Source organism: Antechinus flavipes, chromosome 1 (genome assembly GCF_016432865.1).
Source record: "Antechinus flavipes isolate AdamAnt ecotype Samford, QLD, Australia chromosome 1, AdamAnt_v2, whole genome shotgun sequence".
NCBI classification, from domain to species: Eukaryota; Metazoa; Chordata; class Mammalia; order Dasyuromorphia; family Dasyuridae; genus Antechinus; species Antechinus flavipes.
Window position 1 is genome coordinate 568,396,881 of NC_067398.1, and position 21,335 is coordinate 568,418,215.

Here is a 21,335-nt window from a genome sequence, read left to right on the forward strand (position 1 = left end):
TCTAATGCAGGGCTTCTTAAACTTTTTCCCCTTGTGATCTCTTTTTGCTTGAGAAATTTTTATGTGACTTTGGGAATAAAAGTACATAAAATAGGTATGCAAATCAGACATTTATTGGTAATAAATCATAAAGAAATTTATTTTAAAATAATTCTTTGATATTCATATAGTTTTATAATTTATTAAAGATGAAAGCAAATTTGCATACTACTGAAGTAGATGTGCTTGTTTATTTTTATGTAAAGAATTAATATTGGTAGAACACTTGATTCATTTTATAGTTGCCAGATTTTTTGCAATCCTCACATTCAATTATGTTACCCTATTTGGGATTGAGATCCACACTTAAGAAACCTTGTTCTAATGGAAGAAACAACACATATAGATAGGTATAAGAAACAAAAAGAGTAGATAGAAGACAATCTGAAAGAGGAAAGTGCTTGTAAAGCCAATTTGATTGAATTAGGATTGTTTCTACTTAATTACATTCCTTTACATTCCTTTTCATAGGTCATTAAAAACAACTTGAATCCTGTTTGGAGACCTTTCAAAATTTCTCTTAACTCTCTGTGTTATGGAGATATGGACAAAACCATTAAGGTAACATGAATTTTGTCTTTGCATATTTTTTAAAAATGTGAAGCAATATATCAAGAAGTGGAACATATAATATAGCAGAAATATATAGAATTTGATTCATATTTATATTTGGAGAATTCTAGAGTAGGAAGTCTATGTCCAGGGAAGTGAATCAGAGAGTCTGAAATAATGAAATGTACTCTTTTATCTTATCTCTTATCTCTACCTTATCTCCACCAATTCTGTGTCATAATTTTACTCCATATTTCTTATTAAAAAATCTAATCTTTTGATTAATCTTCACATTTGACAGGAATTATCTTGCTTTGAATCTAGGAAACTTTTAAATGCATTCTCTGTTTAAACCAAGGTGAAACCCACACTCTGGTGCTCAAAAAATGAGGGAGGTTTTGATACTGTCATTCATCACTTTCAGCAAAAAGTAGAATTATATCATTTATTATGACTCTTAAATCTAGAATTTTAAAACAGTAGGATAAGTCTACATAACAATCCAAAAGGAAATGATTGACTGTTGTTTGTCCTCCTGGCATAAAACTGCATAAACTCTTATTAAATTTGAATGGCATAAGAAAGTAAATTAAATTTAGATTCCATTGTAATTAATTAGACTTGAAATGACTATGTAAAAACTATGCTCTACCTTGTATTCATAAAATTTTGTCCTACAGAGAATGTATTTGATTTCTAAAATGTCAGCCATCACTATTAGTAATAACCTAGAAATAAAAGAATATCCATAAAAAGTAGCTTAAAATGCCTCTATGCAGGATTATATCTATTGAGTTGTTACTATTTCCTCAAAGAGTAATAACTAAGGATTCCATCCATAGGATCAGAGCAGGCAGAGAATGTGGAGCTGCCTGAATGATGACTCTTCTTTTTCATTTCTAATGGTGTGTTAAAGATTAAATAATGCTTTTAAAATTTTCTGCTCACAGTGGCATGCTTAATGGGCTATTTTATTATAGTAAGTAAACTGGTTTTCTGAGCTTTCTCTAGTGAATGCCTCTCTTCATTTCAAAATTCCTCAGTTTGTGCATTCATAAAAAATACACAAACTGACAGCCTACATTGTGAGTTACATTTCTTCTGAATTGTGTATGTGTGTGTGTTTGCAGTGGGCTCAGAAAGTTTCATAGATCTGTAAGTCTGATGCTTTGAGGAGTAACAGAAATGAGCAGTTGAGAGGCTGGGGAGGAGAAGTGGCCATGAAAATCAGCAGTGATTTCTGTTCCTCTATGAACTTGCCAAATATTGGGCTTTTAGCATGTGTCATTTCCATAACATCAAGCAGACAGGAGGACAAATAATCATGCATGCTTGCCACTTTGCCAAGAATGTGAATGCATCAGTACAGTGTTGTGGAGATGTGTCGTGTGGGGGCTTTTTAATATATTTCTCTATGTGCATCTCTGGTTCTGTGTCTTTCTGTGTGTATGCGTGTATACTGGGCATGTGTTTAAATGTTAAACTTTAAATTTTATAAGTAATACTTCTGGTTGTCCTTCCTTCTCAAAGTAGACCAAAATGACAGCACTGTGTTAGAGTCAGTTATTGGATGTCTGACTGTGACTGATCAGACCAATATGAGCTCAGAATGAGCGGGACATAAATTGTCCATATGAACATTTTGGGGTGAATTCTCTAAATCTGCACTCATTTCTTTGGAGCTGCTGCAGTTCTGCTTTGCTCATAGAGCATAGCACTTTGTCTGAGGGGTGCCAGTGTCTCCCATGTCATGCAATCAGTTCCAGAGTTCTTCAGAGAGACCCTGAGAGTGTCCTTGTGTTGCTTTTTCTTAATTCATTATTGATGGACAATGACAATATATGATATTTTTGAGGAGAAAAATGGGCAGAAATCCTCTGGTGTTCTTAGCTTCACTCAGAGTCATGTTTCCCCACTTCATTCCCTTTTTAAACAAAACCTAGACAATATGCAGAAAGCCCCTCAGGCCCGAGTTCAAGGCCCAGCTTTGCCATTAATTAGCTGTGACTTTGGAAAATTCACTTAACCTTTCTAAATTTCAGCTCCTCTAGATAGGGAATGGGGACTGTTTGTCTTTTCAATCTTAGAAGTAGGATAAGGAAATATATATGTATATATATATATATATATTATATATATATATATATATTATATATATATATATGTATATATATATATGTATATATATATATATAAAATTGCTTTGAAATCAGAAAGTGCTAGACAAGCACAAAACATTAATTGGGAAAAGAAATCAGAATGTATCACATGCACTGATTTTAGCAAGTAATCATAAATTTTAGCTAGATTTTCTTTTTTTGGAAAGAAGGTAAGTGGTAAAGGAAATTAAATATATGAGCATTATTATAACATCTATCTTATGTAAGTTTTTTTCTTTCCCAAAGCTTGTGTGTGAAGTAGCATTTGCATGTACATGTAGAAAAGTGAAATTTTATTATCTGCAGTTTAAAAAGTTCCCAATTTTGGAAAACAACTGGAAACTTATTAAGAAATTTGTTTTTTTCAATTAAAGCTGTATTCTGTTTTGTATTTTTATTTTTAGGAGAAGCAGGAAGTTTGAATTAAAGTCATTCATTTTCCTTCCACTCTAGACTTTTTAGGAAAAAAAATAAAGATTTGGGTCTTGGAAACAGAGTAAGTGGGGCAGAGCAGGCAAAGTGCTGGAAATGTTTGGTGTTTTAAGTGCTAGAAACATCTTTCTGACTTTAAATAGCATTATATGAAATCATCAGTTATTGCATGTTACAGTCAAAGATTTAGAGCTATAAGGTACTTTTGAAGCCATGTAGTCTAATCCCTTCATTTTACAGATGAGAAACTAAGATGAAGAGAGAAGTTAAGTGATTTGTCCAAAGTTACACAGGCTATTAAGTAGCAAGACAGAATTTGAACATAGGCCTCCAATTCCAAATCCAGTCTTATTTCCATTCTAACATGCTGCCTGTCTTTATATTTTCTGTGTTTTCTTGGTCTCCTATAAGCAGGTTAAAATTAGGAATGAAATATCTGGTAAGATAGATGGCCATAATTAAAATGAGAAGGAAAAAAATTAATTTGTAGAGCAGAGGTCACAGAGATCACAAAATTGAATTACTTTTTAACTATGATTGTCATGAGGATTGCATATCCTAGACAATTTAGAGATTTTTTTCTTTCTTTCTTTCTTTAGGCAATTTTGACTTGCCTAGGGTCATACAGCTCTAGTTCCTGAGGCTGGACTTGAACTCATATAAGGACCAGTAGTCTATTCAGTACTTCTAGAAAGTATTTCATAGATTACAAGTCATGCAATATAGTACTACTGTAGGAGAGATCTTAATGAAGATGTAGGTCAGCCTTCTCATCCTTGTATTTATTAATGCACAGGGTTGAAGATTGTTGCATTCCTGTTATGTTTTAAACCCATATTGGTGAGAGGCCTCTGGTTTTTTTTTCCTTTTTAAAGGCATTTAGGGATTAAGTGACTTGCCTGGGGTCATACAATTAGTAAGTATACAAGACTGGATTATAAATTCAAATCTTCTTGATTCTAAAGCTGTGATCTATTCACTGTGCTACCTAGCTGCCCCTGCTCCTGCTTTTATAAAGCAGTTCTTTCTTTGCTAGGATAGGCTCTCATCATTTCCTCCTACTCTGAATTTAGCCAGGTTAGGAAGGAAAAAATTCTGTGTAATTCTGTAAACTTAGATTTATTGCAAAGTAGGCAATCTTACTTATATTAGAAAAAAAGGAGACTTGACTACTGGATACCAGCAGATAATAAAAACCAAAGCTAAGACACTTATTTTCTTCCCTTATCAAAAATTTTACTAGCCTGTGCTGCATGAATGAAGAACAAATGGCAACCAACTGAGGTACCCTATTCAGTGATTTCAGTGTTGGTTTTCTGTTTTTTTTTCTTTTTCTTTTTCCCTTTTCTTCTTGACAGTTTAGATTCTCAGTGTGACATTAATCAAGCCGTATGCAGTCTAAATGATATCAGACAAGTCTCACTGGGGAAAAGTCAGTGAAGATGACTGGTTTATTGCTCAAGATCTGATAGTGTAGTCTATGCAAATCCCTCTAGCTTTGTCCTTGCCTTCTTGGGGGCAATGATTTTTTGGCTGCTGCCCCAGGAGAATTTAGGAAAGATTGGGAAAGAAAAAAATCAGTTCATTTTGTTACTTGTTAAAGTATTTGAAAAGATTTTTAACAGGAGATGGAGAGTGATACTGTATTTAAAAAAAAAAAATGATCCAAATGTTTTACTTACCTTTGCTCTCTGTGTACCATGGATGTTTGAGATAGGTGAGTATTCAGATACCTCTTTCATAGAAGCAGAATCCCACTAGTTTAAGCTGTATGTGTCAACAATTTGGGCAGAGTGTCTATTTTAAACCTCCTGATTTTGTAAGTCTTTCTAATGCCTAAATACAAAGTTTTTGGTATCCTAAGAGGTAAAAGGTAGGTGCTATCAGATCACATTTATTCCCATATGCCTTTGTTAATCAGAAATGATTTTTATTTTTGATTATGCTTAATTTCAGGTAGAGTGTTATGATTATGATAATGATGGATCTCATGATCTTATTGGAACTTTTCAAACCACTATGACAAAACTAAAGGAAGCCTCCCGAAACTCTCCTGTAAGTACCTTTTTAAATTTGTATGTACCTCTTTTAATTTGGTCTTACTTTTGTAGTTGGGATTTTGTCTCAATGTGATAAACTGTCCAGCATGTATCTCCCTTATATTTACATAGAATATAAGTTTGGCAAAAGGACATGAGGTATGAGTTGGCATTTTTACTTTATATTTAATTTTAGAGGTTCAGTCTTATAATTTAGTAGGCAACTAATTGTTATGTATGGCCTAGTAGAATTTTTGTTGTTTTAGCTCAAGCCTAGGGGGGTGTCATTTTTTTATGTTACACTAGAATTTGATTTTTTAAGATAGATTTTATATCTTCTGTTTGGCTCTTCATCTTTTCCTTTTCATTCAGGAGAAAGAGGAATCGATGCTCTTTGTGCATTCAAATATGAAGCATTTGCTCAGGGAGAGGCCTTGTTAGGAGAGACATCTGGTTGCAATAAAACCATTTGGGTACCTTAGCTCCACTCTGATTCTTTCCACTGAACTCATTTCACTCTGTGGTAACTCAGCATAATTTTCTATAAAGCTGTTCCTAAAACAGATATGTATTTGATCCAACATAGTTCCTAATACTTTTCTAAATGAAGCAGGTTAGTTCTTCCTTGATAGCACACTATGTATCATTGGTTCTCTCACTAATCCTTTACTTGGTTTTCTAATTTGGATAGAATTAGTGTGAAGTGCAAAATCCCTGATCTAGTCTGTGAATATTGTAATAAACTCCTACTTGGTGTAGTAACTATGCTAGGCACTGAGGATCCAGAGACAAAAAGAGATTAAAGCTTGCCTTTGAGGAGTTTACATTCTTCTGGGGGAAACAACAGGTCTACAGATAAGGCAATGCAAAATAATTTTAAGATAATTTCAAGGAGATGCTAGTAAGTAATTAATTGGCCTTGGTAGGAAGTAATACCTGAAATGAACTTTAACGAAAATTAGAAATTCTAAAAGTAGGAAGTAATGAATAGTATTTTAGTTAGGATCCTATGAAGGATAGGATAGGTAAATGGATGGTCATATTTCCACTAAGAGTGTGTTAATTTTTTATTTAAGGTAGGCTTCTGAAACAATTAATATAATAATAGAGAAGTTCCTTTAGCTTATTGCAACATATAGCAACAAATATATCAAGACATACAATATATAAAGCATATTAACAGATGATATATTTATATATAATAAATTATACATTATGTATGTCATATATATAATATAATTTATATATTTATATTATGTTGTATTATTACATTATTTATTTTATATTTGCATTTACATTATATATTAATGCATCATAATATATAAAATTATATATAAAATATATGTAATCTATAAATACCTTCTATAAATAATATATTTTCTATATTAGCATAATATGTCATAGTTCCTAGCTATTATATCCTACTATATATGACTTAGTGGTGACTTATAGGTAAGTTTTAACAGGAAAAACCTTTTCATACAAATCTGTTTTTTAGAACTAGCTATATAACTGGGGGAATTTGAGTTTTACAACATAACTGGGCTAGACTTTTCTAATGTGTACTCTTTCTTCTCTATCAGACTTCTGAATGAGGAAATGTGTGTTTTTGGTTGTAAAAGGCAAATTCTGTTGTCTGTTTCTTCTCTTTGATCTTGAGTCACTTCGTCTGAGGCTTAGATATAGTAACTAAGGCAGAGGTGCTTTGAAAAAAGGAAAAAATTATTTGGAACCAATCAGGCTTTATGTGATGCCATTGTGGCCTTTGATGGGGAGTGTTGTTCTGTGATGGTTCAGTGTTTGCAGTCTTTCTCAAGTGATCCTGGTAGAATGCATTAGACTGAAAGGCACAAGATCTTTTTATTATGTCACTGGGTGTTTTTAATTAGTTGTTACATATTTGAGAACTCAAACTTTTCAAGTGGCTTCTTTTATACAAAACTGCTTCCAGCAGGACCACAGAAATCTTTTGAAAATTTGTATCATCAGTGAGAAATCAACAGATCTGAGGTAATGTATCTCTGTAAATAAGGGGTTGTTTCATATTACAACAATCAGCAGTCATATTTCTTGCTGAACATTCAAGGACAATATTTTGTTTTTTCATTTATAATCTGAATCTTTTTTTTTAACTAGGACTAATAAATAAAAATAAACAAATTAAAAAATAAAAAAGGCTTAAAAGAGTCACATGTTCAGATCTAATTCACTCTCCTTATCCCCTTGAACATGAATTTCAAGAACCTATTTTAGGATGCAGAAGAATTCTTAAGACAAAGATAGTTTTGATTTAATAAGATTTTATTAGCACTAAAAATGTGCTCACTTCTAAGAAAAACCCAGTGCTTATTATACAAAGCACTAATGTTGAAAAATTAAGAATTGTAGAAAGTGGTGATGGATTTGAAAGCAAATGAGAATATCAGAATTTAACCTGGAAATCCAAGCTTGCCAATCTAAGGAATTTAATTCATATTTATTACTAAGAGCTTAGTCATATTCTCTGGCTTATTGTGAATATGTTAAGAGAATTAGGAGATGACCTATATTTGGAAAACAGGTTTTGTCTGTGGCAAAATGTTTCTAATTTAGTTTCTTCTAGCATTGACAGCTTATGTGTTCTAATATAGTAAAATTCCAGTTTATTCAAAATAGTATTGTGACCAAAACGTTATTAGAAACACTTCTGGAATTTACCCTATAATGATAATTGCTGTCTCTAATAATAATCTTGAGGCATAATCAAAATGCTGCAGTGTCTTGCCTCATAAAGGCAAGATTAAATTTCATTTACCATGACCTAAATGTTTAGTATATTTAGTCCTTATGCAGCTTGGTATAAGCTCTAAATGCTATGGGATTCTAAGGTTGACTCACACAGGAAAGATTTTATTAGTCTTATAAAGGTTAGTCTTAAGGGATAGAAATTACTTTTGAAAGATGGACAGAGACTGTCTGAAAAGAAAAACTAAATGAAGAAGATAGAGCAAGTAGAATGTAGGATAACAGAATTATTAGGTTATTGATCACAAGCAATATGCCCTTTTATGATAGAAGGACTTGCTTTACTCTTAATGAATCAATCGAGTCATTAAAAAAGTTCTTAAAAAAACTTGTACTATTTGGTAGAGGTAGTTTCAATGTTTTGTGGCCACTTATTCTCATAGTCATATGTTTCTTTTTCTAAGCATTTTCTTCTCTGCTCTAGAAAAGCAAGGATTATACTGTTATAGCTAGGACAAATCTAATGCTAAATTTGTTCCAATTATAGGAAAAATAACTGTTAGTGATATTTTGTATACTTGATGAATAAGTAAATCTATTCAGGCTCAGGAACTTTTTGGTATAGGAATGAAGATATGATGTTGAGAAAAGGAAAAATCATCTTAAATCCCTACCAGGACTTCTGATAGGGTAATGGAATTTTTTGTAATTTACATTTATTTTCTAATTCCTATAGATTGAATTTGAATGCATCAATGAAAAGAAGAGACTGAAGAAGAAAAGCTACAAAAATTCTGGTATTGTCAGTGTGAAACATTGTGAGGTTAGTACTAGTTGGGCTAGTTGCTTTAATTTGATATCAATTTGAATAGTCATCCCCATTCCCTGAGCCAATGTGCTGTGTGTCTAGGTATTTGAATTTTTTTTTACTTTTGAGATCTTCAGGAAGGAGAGGAAAATAGGAATAGTGAGTTACAGCAAAATCTTTAAGATTTTCATCTATTTTAAGAGTCGAAACGTCTTAGAAGGTGTTGGGGTATTTGCCTAAAGGCTTGTGGGGCACTCTACATATTTGGTACTTTTCCAGCAGAAGGCAGATAAAAACCATGGCCTATCATCCCAGGTACACGGTGCCTGATGACTTGGCATTTTCCAAGCTTGTTGGAATTCAAAGAGCTCCATCCAGTTTTGTCCTTCTTGTTAATATTTCAACCATTAATAATGGTTGTAATGTGAGGAGGGAAAAATATATTTTTTTCAGAGTATGTGTTTGTGAGACTCATTAAAAGAATTGTTTCTTGATGGATATGGGTTTGAGAACTACAAACCAAGCCTTTTTTACTTTATCCACTGTTAAGTTTCTAAAACTAATGATTGGCTTTTTCTCATTTTTGGTTGAGATATCCTGAAAGTAATGATGCTCTTTTTTTTGGAAGTAAAATCATTCCATTAAAAATAAAAAATATTGAACAGCTAGGTGGTGCAGTGGATAGAGCACCAGCCCTGAAGTCAGGAGGACCTGAGTTCAAATGTGGCCTCAGACACTTAACACTTCCTAGCTGTGTGACCCTGGGCAAGTCACTTAACCCCAATTGCTCAGCAAGAAATAAAAAAAAAAGTAAAAATGTAAACTTGACATTTAATCCCATCTAAAACATCTCTGGGATGTTGAACCAATGTACCACTATTACTGTTAGAAGGCCTTTCAATGGAATAAGAAAAACTGAAAGACTGATAATCAGAGGGCTGACTTTCTGTGCTTAAAATCCAACCAGAATGGAGTAAGTTGGCATGGTGTTAAATTTTGTGTTTTACTAGGGAGTTGGCAAAGAAAGTAAGGTGAAATGGATTAGCTTTGCAAATACTGTAACATGAGTCTTTGTTCCCATGTATTGGGAAGGAACTGTAAATTCAGGGATAGAGGGGTTAGTGAAGCAGAGACATCTTAACTAGAATTTAGCACTAATTTGCATGTATTTACATTTTACCTTTTATTCAATTTGGCTCAACAAGATTAATTTATGTCCTCTTCAAAACCTAAGTGAATGGAACTCCTTGTTCTCTATTTTACAAAGGGAGGATTTTAACTTTAACTCTCTGTGTTTAGATTACAGTGGAATGCACATTCCTTGACTACATCATGGGAGGATGTCAGCTGAATTTTACAGTACGTGAAATAAATTTCAATGTATATTGAGCTGGGTTTTATAGGGTGGACTATAATACAAAGGCTTTACTGCCTGTCTTACAACTGTTTTTGTTTATTTGTAAGTGGGTGTGTGACCAGATTTTCTATAAATTCATTAAAAATGCTCTGCCCAGACCCAATTTCTGAACTTGTCACAAGCTTTCTATTTTATGAACAAGAAAATCTGTCATTCCTGAGAGCAAGCAGACATGTATAGAATCTGTACTCATTCAGTAATAAATAGTAATTTAGAGGACTGTTCACTGAAAATGGCAACAGTCATAGCAAATCCACAAAGTTAAGACCTGAGTGTAATAGAAATTTATGATTTAAGGCTTCTGGAATTACAGGAACAGCAGGTATATGTTTTATGCAAATAATTTGAGAGAGAGTTTTGTGATGACACCAAGAAATGCTCTCTTTAAACACTCTGATTTAATTGTCTCCAGAAATTCCAAGGCATATGTCTGCTCTTAGGGCACTGTCAGCAACAGATTTAGGGAAAACTGGGTTTGGTACAGGAAATTTTTCCTGAATCCAAGTAGTTTGGTGCCTTCCAGGCTTGGTAAACGTTACACTATTGTTTATTGCAGGTGGGAATAGACTTTACTGGCTCAAATGGTGATCCTAGATCTCCTGACTCTCTTCATTATATCAGCCCTAATGGAGTTAATGAATATTTGACTGCTATCTGGTCTGTTGGGATGGTCATTCAGGATTATGATGCGTAAGTTTCAGCTAAAATCTAATTTTTTTTACAGGCTTTTTCAACTCCTCTTACTCCTGATGCAATTTCTCTTTTGAATTATTGCCCATTTATCCTGTATTTAACTTGTTTGCATATATTTATTTGCATGTGGTCTCTTCCATCAAATAGTGAGTGAACTCCTTTAGTAAAATGTCTGATACATAAGAGGCATTTAATAAATGTTTATAGATTAGTTGTAGAAAAATTATGACACCTAGAATGTACTTCATAATTGTTTGTTGATTGGTTTTAGAACAGTGATGACACTGGTTTTTATAGCTGCCCAGAAAAAAATTACCTGATTTTTTTGGGTTCATTCATAGTATCCTCTGTGTGCCAGACACTCTTAGGCATTAGGGGTACAAAGTAAAAAAATCAGAAGAAATGAGGTAGAGTAGATAGAGCTTTGTTACTTCCTTCAGTGTAGAGACTATTTAATTTTTTTCTTTGTACTTATAGGGCCTAGATGGCTTTTATATTATTCGCTCAATAATTTTTTTAAATAATAGTTTTTCTTTATATATAGGTATTAGAAAGAGTCTGTGATATCAATTTCTTTCTAGATCTGTTAACTCTAGAGTGAATGTCCTTTTAATTTTTTCTATTAGTCCTTACTGGATGTCTAAAACTGATGGAGATGTCATTAATCTGGTTGATATTTAAAGAGAGTAAAACGTTACATATTGTTAAACTTAATTTTTAGTGATAAGATGTTTCCTGCCTTTGGATTTGGAGCTCAGATACCTCCTCAATGGCAGGTAAGAAATTATTTTACCCTTCAGAGTACCTTACTCACTGAAATGTGCAGAAAACCTTATTCTCTCATTTGTGTGTTGACAGGTATCACATGAATTTCCCTTAAACTTTAACTTAGCAAATCCCTTCTGTAATGGTAAGTTTTCACAATTAATAAGAAGTTAATAAGCTGAAAATCTCAGTGGCAGTGATTTTTTTTTTTTTAATCACTTGAAGCTTTTCTCTGAAAATTTTATAATTGGTTGTCAGGGGGAAAAAGCCAAGGAGCAATAATTTCTGTGAAATTAGAAAAATTGCAATTCTTATGATTTTTAGGTCAAATAATGAAAATATAATGAAAACTTTATCCAAATTCTGACAGAAAATATTATTATGGATCATATTATTGTTGTCATATCATTTTATATTTGCATTGCGTTTTTGACTTTTTAAAGCTCTTAAATGTATATGCTATTTTGACTCTGATGAACAGAAGAACTAGTCCTGTGATTTTACTGCTTTGGGGAACTCCAGGATAAGAAAACTCTGTGTATCAAAAGAGGTTGTCACCTTCTTTTTGCAACGATAGCCTTCAGAATTTGCCTACGACCTCTGTGAAGTTAAGTTCCTTACCCAGATTCACATAGCCAGTATGTATCAGAGATAGGACTAGAACCAGTCAATATGCCATGGTGCCTCTCAGTTGTAAGTAATTCTTTGAATTCAATGAATTCTTTCCAAAATGTGTTTCAACTCTATGTGGTCCAGTATTTGTGTGTTGTATATTTTTACTTTTAGCAATACTTTGCGTTTTCAAAGATATAGAGGTCCTCACACATTTGATTGGAGATAAGGGAATGTATTTTCTTATTTTAATTTGACACTGAATCTAAGTTTCATAGAAATCTCTTTCATTGGCTCTTTCATCCCCAAAAAGGAGTTTGTAATTTGATGAAATGGTAAGTTGATAAATTAAAATCAGTTTTACTGCTTTGCTTCAAAAAAGTTAGTATTTCTTTTATTACTCTAATTAACAGGTCTTTTCACAAAGTCTGAATTGAAATGCTAGCTGAAGAAAAGTCTTAGAGCCTACTGACATACTTGATAACAATTAATCCTTCATTTGTTCTCTAGGAATCCAAGGCATCATAGAAGCATATCGGAATTGTCTTCCTCAGATAAGACTTTATGGGCCAACTAACTTTTCTCCAATAATAAATCATGTGGCCAGATTTGCTGCTGCAGCCACACAGCAACAGACAGCATCAGTAAGTGGAATGTTTTGAGTCAGAAGGTGTATTTCTTCCTTGGTTGTGGCTTTTATGATGTAGAAGTTGTGCAAAAGATGCTGGAATTGGGGTCAGAGCTTGAATTCTAGCTCTGTCACATACTACCTGTGTGACTTGGGTCTTTAACTCTTCTGAACCTTCAATTTCCTCCATTTAAAAAAAAAAAGGAATTTTTTTCAAGATGATTTCTAAGATTCTGTCTAATTCTTAAGTTACAGTAGTAGAAATTATTTGTTAACTATGAAAGTTTGTTTCAAAACTTTTCCTTCATCCTCCCTCCTCCTTCCCCGATAGCTGTCATTAGGACAAGTGTGTGTGTGTGTGTGTGTGTGTGTGTGTGTGTGTGTGTGTACGTAAAATATATCTATATGTGTGTCATTCTATAAATACTTCTATTTATCAGCTCTTTTTCTGGATACAGATAGATCTTCCTTTCTATATCCCGTGTAGGTAACTTGGGTATTTATAATATCAAAATGACTTAATTGCTCAAAGTAATTCTTAAGACAATATTGTTATTACTGTATACAATGTTCTCTTGTTCTTTATGAGAAGGCAGTTACCTTTCAAGAGTCATTCTCCTATGATCAAAGTGATCAAAGAATGTGAATAAGTAACTCTCAAAAAGATTGTAGATAATTAATAATCATGTCTTGTGCTTAGCCCTTCACAAATGCTTGTTAAAGAATATTCCAAATCACAAATAATGGAGAGGGACAAATAAACATTTTATAAACCCTACTATCTTCCAATTTCTGGGTTAAGCACTTTTCAAATTGAGCCAGAGATCCCATTCCTAGGTAGGAAGTCAAAGAGAGAAAGGCCCATATATACGAAGATATTCAGGCAGAATCTTTTTTTTTGGTAGTAAAGAAAAGTAAATAAAATTGATATCCTTTATTGGTGTATGAATATAATGAAATATTGAGGTTTCAGAAACAATCACTCTGAGAAATAAAGTAGAAGATGGGGAAAATGTATGAACTGATATGGAGTCAAATGTGGAGTAAAGTGTCTGCTATTTGGTACCCAGTAGGAGTGTTGGCGTCAAGAAGATCCGAGTTTAAAACTAGCTGTGTGACCCTGAGCAAATCACATAATCCTATTTGCCTCAGTTCCTTATCTACAAAATGATCCGGAAAAGAAAACGGCAAACCTCTCCAGGATATCTGCCAAATGGGGTCCCAAAATGTTGAACACAATTGAAATGACTAATAACAAAAGTTTACAACTTTCCCTCTGGATTATTTACTAATAATTTTTAAAACTAAAAAGATGATTTTTTTTTCTTTTTCTTTGTAGAAATAGTGGTTTGTTTCGCCTTTTCTGACAGTGAGGTAATAGGCTTTGTGGACCCTAAGATCAATCCAATTTTATGGACTGTTATTATGGCTCTTTAAAAAATCTTTGCAGTTTAGTTTAAATAGCCTTTCTTTTGCTTTCTGTGCCAGATCAACCTGTAGTTTGAAGATTTTCTTTTCTTTTCTTTTCTTTTCTTTTCTTTTTTTTTTGCTGAGGCAATTGGTTTGAAGTCACACGGCTAGGAAGTATTAAGTGTCTGAGGTCAGATTTGAACTCGGGTCCTCCTGACTTTAGGGTTGGTGTTCTATCCATTGTACCACCTAGCTGCCCCTTAAGTACTTAATAGATTTTATTATAGGATTTTTCTAGCAGTAGGGAAACAGTGGAAAAGAAATGAAGTAACTTTAGTAGCATGATAAAGCAGCAGAGGAATTAGTGATAACTTTTTGTTTTATTTGTGTTGGGTTCTGCTTGTTAAATGGATACCACCTCTTCTCTATCATTACAGTAATAATAATAATTATTACTATTACTAATTGGCATTTATTTAAAGTGTTAAGCTTTGGAAAGTGCCTTTACAAACATAATCTAATGTTATCCTTACAAGAAACCTGGGCACTAGGTGTTGTTATCCCCATTTCAAATAAGGAAAGTGAGGCAGAGAAAGGTTAAGGAATTTTTCTACAGCCTCACAGCTCTAGGAAGAGCTGGAAGTCAGATCTTCCTGACTGCAGATCCAGGCTCTATCTTCTGCACCATTTTGCTGCTTAGTTTTTCTTTGCTGACAAATCTACTTGATTATGAAAGTAATAAAACTTGTCTTATTTTATAGCAATATTTCGTGCTCCTGATCATCACTGATGGTGTGATCACAGATCTTGATCAAACCAGGCAAGCCATAGTGAATGCTGCCAAACTTCCCATGTCCATCATCATTGTTGGGGTTGGGGATGCAGACTTCAGTGCAATGGAGTTTCTTGATGGTGATGGGGGAGCGCTCAGAGCCCCAACTGGCGAGGCTGCCATCAGAGACATTGTTCAGTTTGTTCCTTTCAGACAATTCCAGAATGTGAGTATTGCTATTCTATATTCTTCTCTCTTACCCCATACCTCCCCCACCAATTTGTGGAGCTGAGTCTCCTGATTAACGATCTCTGGTATTCCACAGCCAGTCCATTGAATAGATCTCTATGCTCAGGAGGAATGCAAGTGACATTCTTTAGCTAGGGTGAGCATATCACTTTCTTCATACAATTATTGAGATTTCTGCTGATATCCATCTGCAGATGCTTTTGAGCCGTAGGGATCTTGCTTCCTCCATGTTTTTAAAATCTTTATTAGTGGTTTTTTCATCAGAGACTCCTTTGATATAGTAAAACAACTCTGGACTTAACTATGAGAGCAAATGGGAAGTGGTCTAGTGGGTCCCTTAATTTTCTGGGACATTGCACATGTGAAGTTCATTTTTTTAATCACTAGAACAAAGATTAGTTATCTTTTTTTCCCTATCACCATCCTCTTGGCAATCTGGTGCAGTCTCTCCCCTCCATCCCCTTCTCCCCACCATAGAATTGTATTTTTAAATACAGAAAATAAAATGGATGGGATTTAAAAGACAGTCTAAGATGAGTGAAAACAGATGGACCCCCTGAACCCTAAGGTTTCTTTCTTTTTTTGTTTAAATTTTTTTTCTTTTTTTAAAATAAAGCCTTTTATTTTCAAAATATGTGCATAGATAGTTTTTAACATTCACTCTTGCAACACCTTGTTTTCCATATTTTTTTTCTCTCTCTTTTCCTATCACCTCTTCCCTAGGTGGTAAGTAATCCAATATATGTTAAACACATGCAATTCTTCTATACATATTTTCACAATTATCATGCTGCACAAGAAAAATTAGATCAAAAAGGAAAAAAAAAGAAAGAAAACAAAATGCAAGTAAACAACAATAAAAGTGAAGATACTATGTTGTGATCCCCACTCAGTCCCCACAATCCTCTGTCTGGATACAGATGGTTTTCTTCATCACAAGACCATTAGAGCTGGCCTGAAACACCTCGCTGTTGAAAAGAGCCGTGTCCATCAGAATTGATCATCGTATAATCTTATTGTTGCTGTGTACAATGATCTCTTGGTTCTGCTCACTTCTCTTAGCATCATGAACCCTAGGTTTCAACAGATTTCTAGAGGGTCCTAGGACCCTTGATTAAGAATTCATCCATCCCGTTAGAAAGTCTGGTAATTTCTTCCCTGGTTTGCCTGACATTTTTCAAATTTCTTAATATAAGAGGACTTCACTCTTTTTATGCGAGTGTTTTAGATGTATATGGTGGCAGTTTTAATAACCTAGCTGAAAATGCCATTTTCTTAATGGGATTAAGCTTGAGAGGCATAAATGAAGAAAATGCTTAATTTGCCCTTATAATTAATTTTCTTATAGAAATATGTTGTACATGATTGCACATGTATAACGTATATCAAATTGCTTACTATCTGAGGTAGGGGGAGGTGAGGGAAGGAATTGAGGGAAGGAACTGGGAAAAAATAAAAAGACTATTAAAATGATCATTTTTCTTTCAGGTTTATTGCTCAGTCATTTATTAGTTTTCCATTCTAAGGAAAACAAGTCTTGAGTGTTGTTTTTCCAGTCCTATCACAAATGATGGCATGAAAAAAGAATGCAAAGTGTTTTTTGTTTTCTGTTTTTTAAAAAGCAAGTCAACAAGGCCTTTAACAATCTCATTCCTTATCTTGATGATGGCCAAGATAAGAAATGGGTCTCAAGTCACTGAGGGAGAAATGGAATTTTTTAGCGTCAAGTAATCTTTTCTAAGTTAAGGTAACTAATAGTTGTTTAATGTTTGATTGCTTGTTTTTTTCTTGTTTCTTTCTTTTTTTAAACAAGTCTCCAAAGGAAGCCCTTGCTCAGTGTGTCCTGGCAGAGGTTCCCCAACAAGTGGTGGCTTACTTTAACACCTATAAGCTGCTCCCGCCGAAGAATCCTGCTACGAAGTAATGGAAACAGTCCAGGAGAATTCCTTTGTGCCAGGTGGAGCCATGGATGCATTATCTCTCCCCCAACATGCATTCACCAGTGTTGTTTCTTGTAGCCCTTTCTGGCCTCCCTGTGTGTGATAGGATTATTTTTTTGATGTGGAGCCATATCTGTTTAATGCATTTCTTTTGGAATATCATTTTTGTATGTGCTTGTGGATTTCTTTTTTTAAACGTGGAAAGTGAATCTCTGTGTAATCAGTTTAATAATTGGTAATTGGTAGGAATTGACTGAGGCATGTGTGAGTTAGAAAGTGACAGTAAGATGACTTTTGCTTTACGTTAATTTGATTTGAATATGATAAAGTAATTTGTGAATGATGGTGTCACATTACTGGAATAAATGTTACCTATGAACTGCTAAGCTTTGCTATTGTCCCAGTTGGAATATATATTTCACACGAGGACTCCCACAATTGATCAAGATAAGGCTGTTTTACTGAGATGATTTGGGGGCACTTTAATTGGAACTTTGTATACCTCGTTATTGCCAGTGGAATGTCAACTTTCTTCATTTGCCTCTACATAGTGTTGCAATCTCTAAGCCATATCCTTGTATAAATTAATATTTTTGCCTTGAGGAGAAAGTACAGATTTAGTTTCTTATTAAACAATCATTGAATAGATACCTGTCATAGACAATACTGTATTGCCTTTTTGTCTCTTTAAAAATTTTTTTCATTGTAGAAGATTCTGAAGATGATCAGGGTGAAAATGAATCTTTTTGAAAAACTGCTTCAGGCAAAATGAAAGATTCTTTAGAAATCTAAAGACAAAGCTTTTGTTGTTATTGTTGTGGTTCCAGATCTGCTCAGTTGGTAAGGAGTTCAATTGATGTCAGCCTGTGTTTTGTGAGCTTTAGTGTTGTGGTTGATAAATCAGGTCTGATGAGAATGAGAGCCTCTTGTTCCAGATAGTGACTTATTGACTATAATGCACTTAGGAACAGCTTAGTGCCCCCATTGTCCTGGAAGCCAGACAACCTTTGCTTCTTCCTGTAGCTCTACCTTTCTTACATACCACATGTTAATCAGTGCCAGGGGAAATATTTTTTATTTTTGAGGGATAATAATGGTTTCCTACTAATGAATCTGTCATTTTATAAGAATTTTCTTTTTTTTAGTCACAGGATGTGTGTTATATTTAAGCATTGAAATCTTTTGGAATTTAGAAAAATTATTTTTGAGTCATCAACCCCATTTGGGAAGTCTTAATTTTGTTTTAAGTCTTTGGAGGCTTTGTGATAATGGACAGAAAACCGGCCTCAGAGCTGAAGATACCTGGGTTCTAGTCTAACTCTGGAAACATACCAGATATGTGACAAATTGCTTCAGCTTTCAGTGCTGCAAGTAATTTTCTCAGACTTTATGTTTCAGAGAAGGAGTTAATCTTGCACTAGTGAAAGGAGTTTTCTCTAACAATCAAATCACAGGTCTAGTTGCTAACTCTGTTTTTATTCAAAAGTAGAATTCTCTTCATTCTGAGGGCTGTTTCTTCAGAATACACTGTGTATTCATGAATTGCTTTGAAAAAATACCCAACATCAAAGTTCTGAACACATCTAATACCTTCAACATATGTATATATAAAACAGCATTAAATCCATTAACATACATGTATTTATAAGCCCATTAGCATGTATTTATGCATATTAAAATAGCAACACTGAAGACCAGTACATATTTTACATGAAAATAAAGTATATTTGTGTGTGTGTATGTGTGTATGTATATGTGTTAATAGTTTTTAGTGTTGGTCCAAATATACACATATAAATAAGGATATATATCCTTTAGTCTAGCTTTCTAATCTTGTTGAAAAATCTCCATCATTTAGGCCTATTTTTATAAACCTTCCTTGTAATGTGGAAGAAAGGATTTGGGATTAACAGACTGTGGCTTCTTTAAAATGATTGGACAATTCAAACTGAGGTGGATCTTCTTTGCTGGCATATTATGTTTGCCTGAGTAGACTAGCTGACATGGTTTGACATGATTGGCCTTGTAGAACTTTGTATAAGTCTTTGAGATTGGACAGACCACTATTAATTAGATAAATCACTTAATTAATAGCATCTTATTTATTTTGGTCTTACAGCTTTTGGAAAATCCTTCCTTTAGACTATTTCCTTGCTGTAGAGTGAATAATTGGCCCCCAATTTTTCTAGCTTAATTTAATCAATAAACAATCAATTAACATTTATTAAGCACCTACTATGTGCCAGACACTGTGCTAAGTGTTAGATATTTTTAAAAAAGGAATTTAACATTGAAATGAAGCACAGTGCATTTAAATCACTCAGGTCACAAGGCCAATGACACTGTGGATAAAATAGATTTAGTGTTCCTATTTTTATACTATTCTTTTACTTGGAATATTCCTCTCAAGCAATCTAATGTCATTGAGTTCATAGTTAGATGCTCCTGAGGCAGAATAAGCTGCCTATTTTATGTGTTGAGTTAAAAGCATTTACACTTAATTTTCATCACTTTATGAACAATGTATAGTTTCAGTAACTCAATACCCATCTCGTGCCATGTTTGGTTTGTTCTGTCTTTTAAATGATCTCTACCTTTTTGCATTCATGTTTCTAAATAGGATATTGTCAGATTAATTATAGGATGTCTTGAAACCAAATAGATCATGTCATCTTAACGACTATAAATAACCAGGTGAAAAACCCTTGAGTTCCATGGTTTTTGTTTTGAGAAAATTGTACACATTAACTAGTTTGTGCCACCTTGTGGTAGGACTGAAGAAATGAAATCTTATAAACTTGGGAAATGTAAATCTCAGACAAGTGATTCTCCAACTTTTAGTTTCATGGTCCCCCATATGGTTTTAAAAGCAAACTTGATACCTTTACCATATTATGCTCTATTTTTGACACACTTTTCATCTCTTGACTTATTTGGAAATTTATTTTTTCTAAAACAACAATAAAAACAAAACTCTTGCTATTTTTTTTTTTTTTTTACAAAATTCTTTTAATATTCGTGATGTGCCAGAGTAAATTATACAACAGGGTAACCTAATAATTTGATTGAGAATAATATTTAGATTATTCATGTGCTTTTATAAAAGTTGTGTTTGCTAATATATGGAATATGTATAATAGTCTCTAATATATGGCTATGAATTTTAAATGTATTTTCCCTTTGATTTATGATAAAGTTGATTCTGGATGAAAGTAGTCTGGTGTCTTGGTTTTATTATTGAATCTCTTGCCCTCTCTACATGATACCCAAAGAATCAGAGGAAAAGTAAAATATTTAATGAAATATTGTCATTTTCTTGAATTTACCCAAACTGAATTTTTTTCATGCATTTAATAAATATTTAATAAATGACTATTACTGTAAAAGATATTGCACCAGGTAATGAGGGAGACATAAGATAAGGTTTTTGCCCTTAAGAAACTAATAGTCTTAAGCCAAGTTAAAGAAGAAAAGATGTTTGAAAGGGCTACATGAGTGATATTTCTACACAACATAATTAAAGGTCATCTTCCTGTAGTCAGAAATGGCCTGAACAATGTGACTCCTGTATTTGGTATTATGGGAAGGTATTGGGATAGCTTGTGTGTAGCAGATAGAGGACTGGATTTGGAAATGGGAAGACTTAACTTCATGAATTTAAATTTAGCCTCTGAGACTACGTGTGTGACTCAGGGCACTTAAACCTGATTGTCTTAGTGTCTCATCTATAAATACGAACTGGAAAAGGAAATGGTAAAGCATTCCAAAATCTTTGCCAAGAACCCTCAAAATGGGATTATGAAGAGTTGAATATGAAATGAATGAACAACAGGGGAAGATATACCAAATCATAATCATAATCATACACTTGTACTAATGTGATCTTTCCATAACTACACTTCTATTTAAATATTGGCTTTGCCCATTCTAAAACTCAGGCCTTTAGTATTGATTGTTATCCAAAGCCCCCCCCCCTTTTTTTTTTTTGAAGTATGATAATTGCATTTATTTTTGTAGGTATAGATGGAAGCCTTAATGCCCACAATGGTCCTTGCATCATCCAGCCTTATATATTAATTCTCCTTATTCCTTTATT

General features: G+C 33.5%; 1 protein-coding gene across 1 annotated transcript in view; it reads left to right on the plus strand.

Moving 5' to 3' along the window:
• CPNE3 (copine 3) overlaps positions 1 to 20,454 on the plus strand; it is a 60,723-nt gene extending 40,269 nt beyond the window's left edge. The window contains exons 7-16 of the mRNA XM_051970805.1: positions 511 to 600; positions 5,139 to 5,237; positions 8,682 to 8,768; positions 10,053 to 10,112; positions 10,727 to 10,860; positions 11,585 to 11,639; positions 11,722 to 11,773; positions 12,751 to 12,884; positions 15,040 to 15,276; positions 17,113 to 20,454. Of these exons, the coding sequence (XP_051826765.1) occupies positions 511 to 600; positions 5,139 to 5,237; positions 8,682 to 8,768; positions 10,053 to 10,112; positions 10,727 to 10,860; positions 11,585 to 11,639; positions 11,722 to 11,773; positions 12,751 to 12,884; positions 15,040 to 15,276; positions 17,113 to 17,223 (1,059 nt within the window). The 3' untranslated portion in view covers positions 17,224 to 20,454. The remainder of the gene's footprint in view (positions 1 to 510; positions 601 to 5,138; positions 5,238 to 8,681; positions 8,769 to 10,052; positions 10,113 to 10,726; positions 10,861 to 11,584; positions 11,640 to 11,721; positions 11,774 to 12,750; positions 12,885 to 15,039; positions 15,277 to 17,112) is intronic.
• Positions 20,455 to 21,335: the final 881 nt, after the last annotated feature.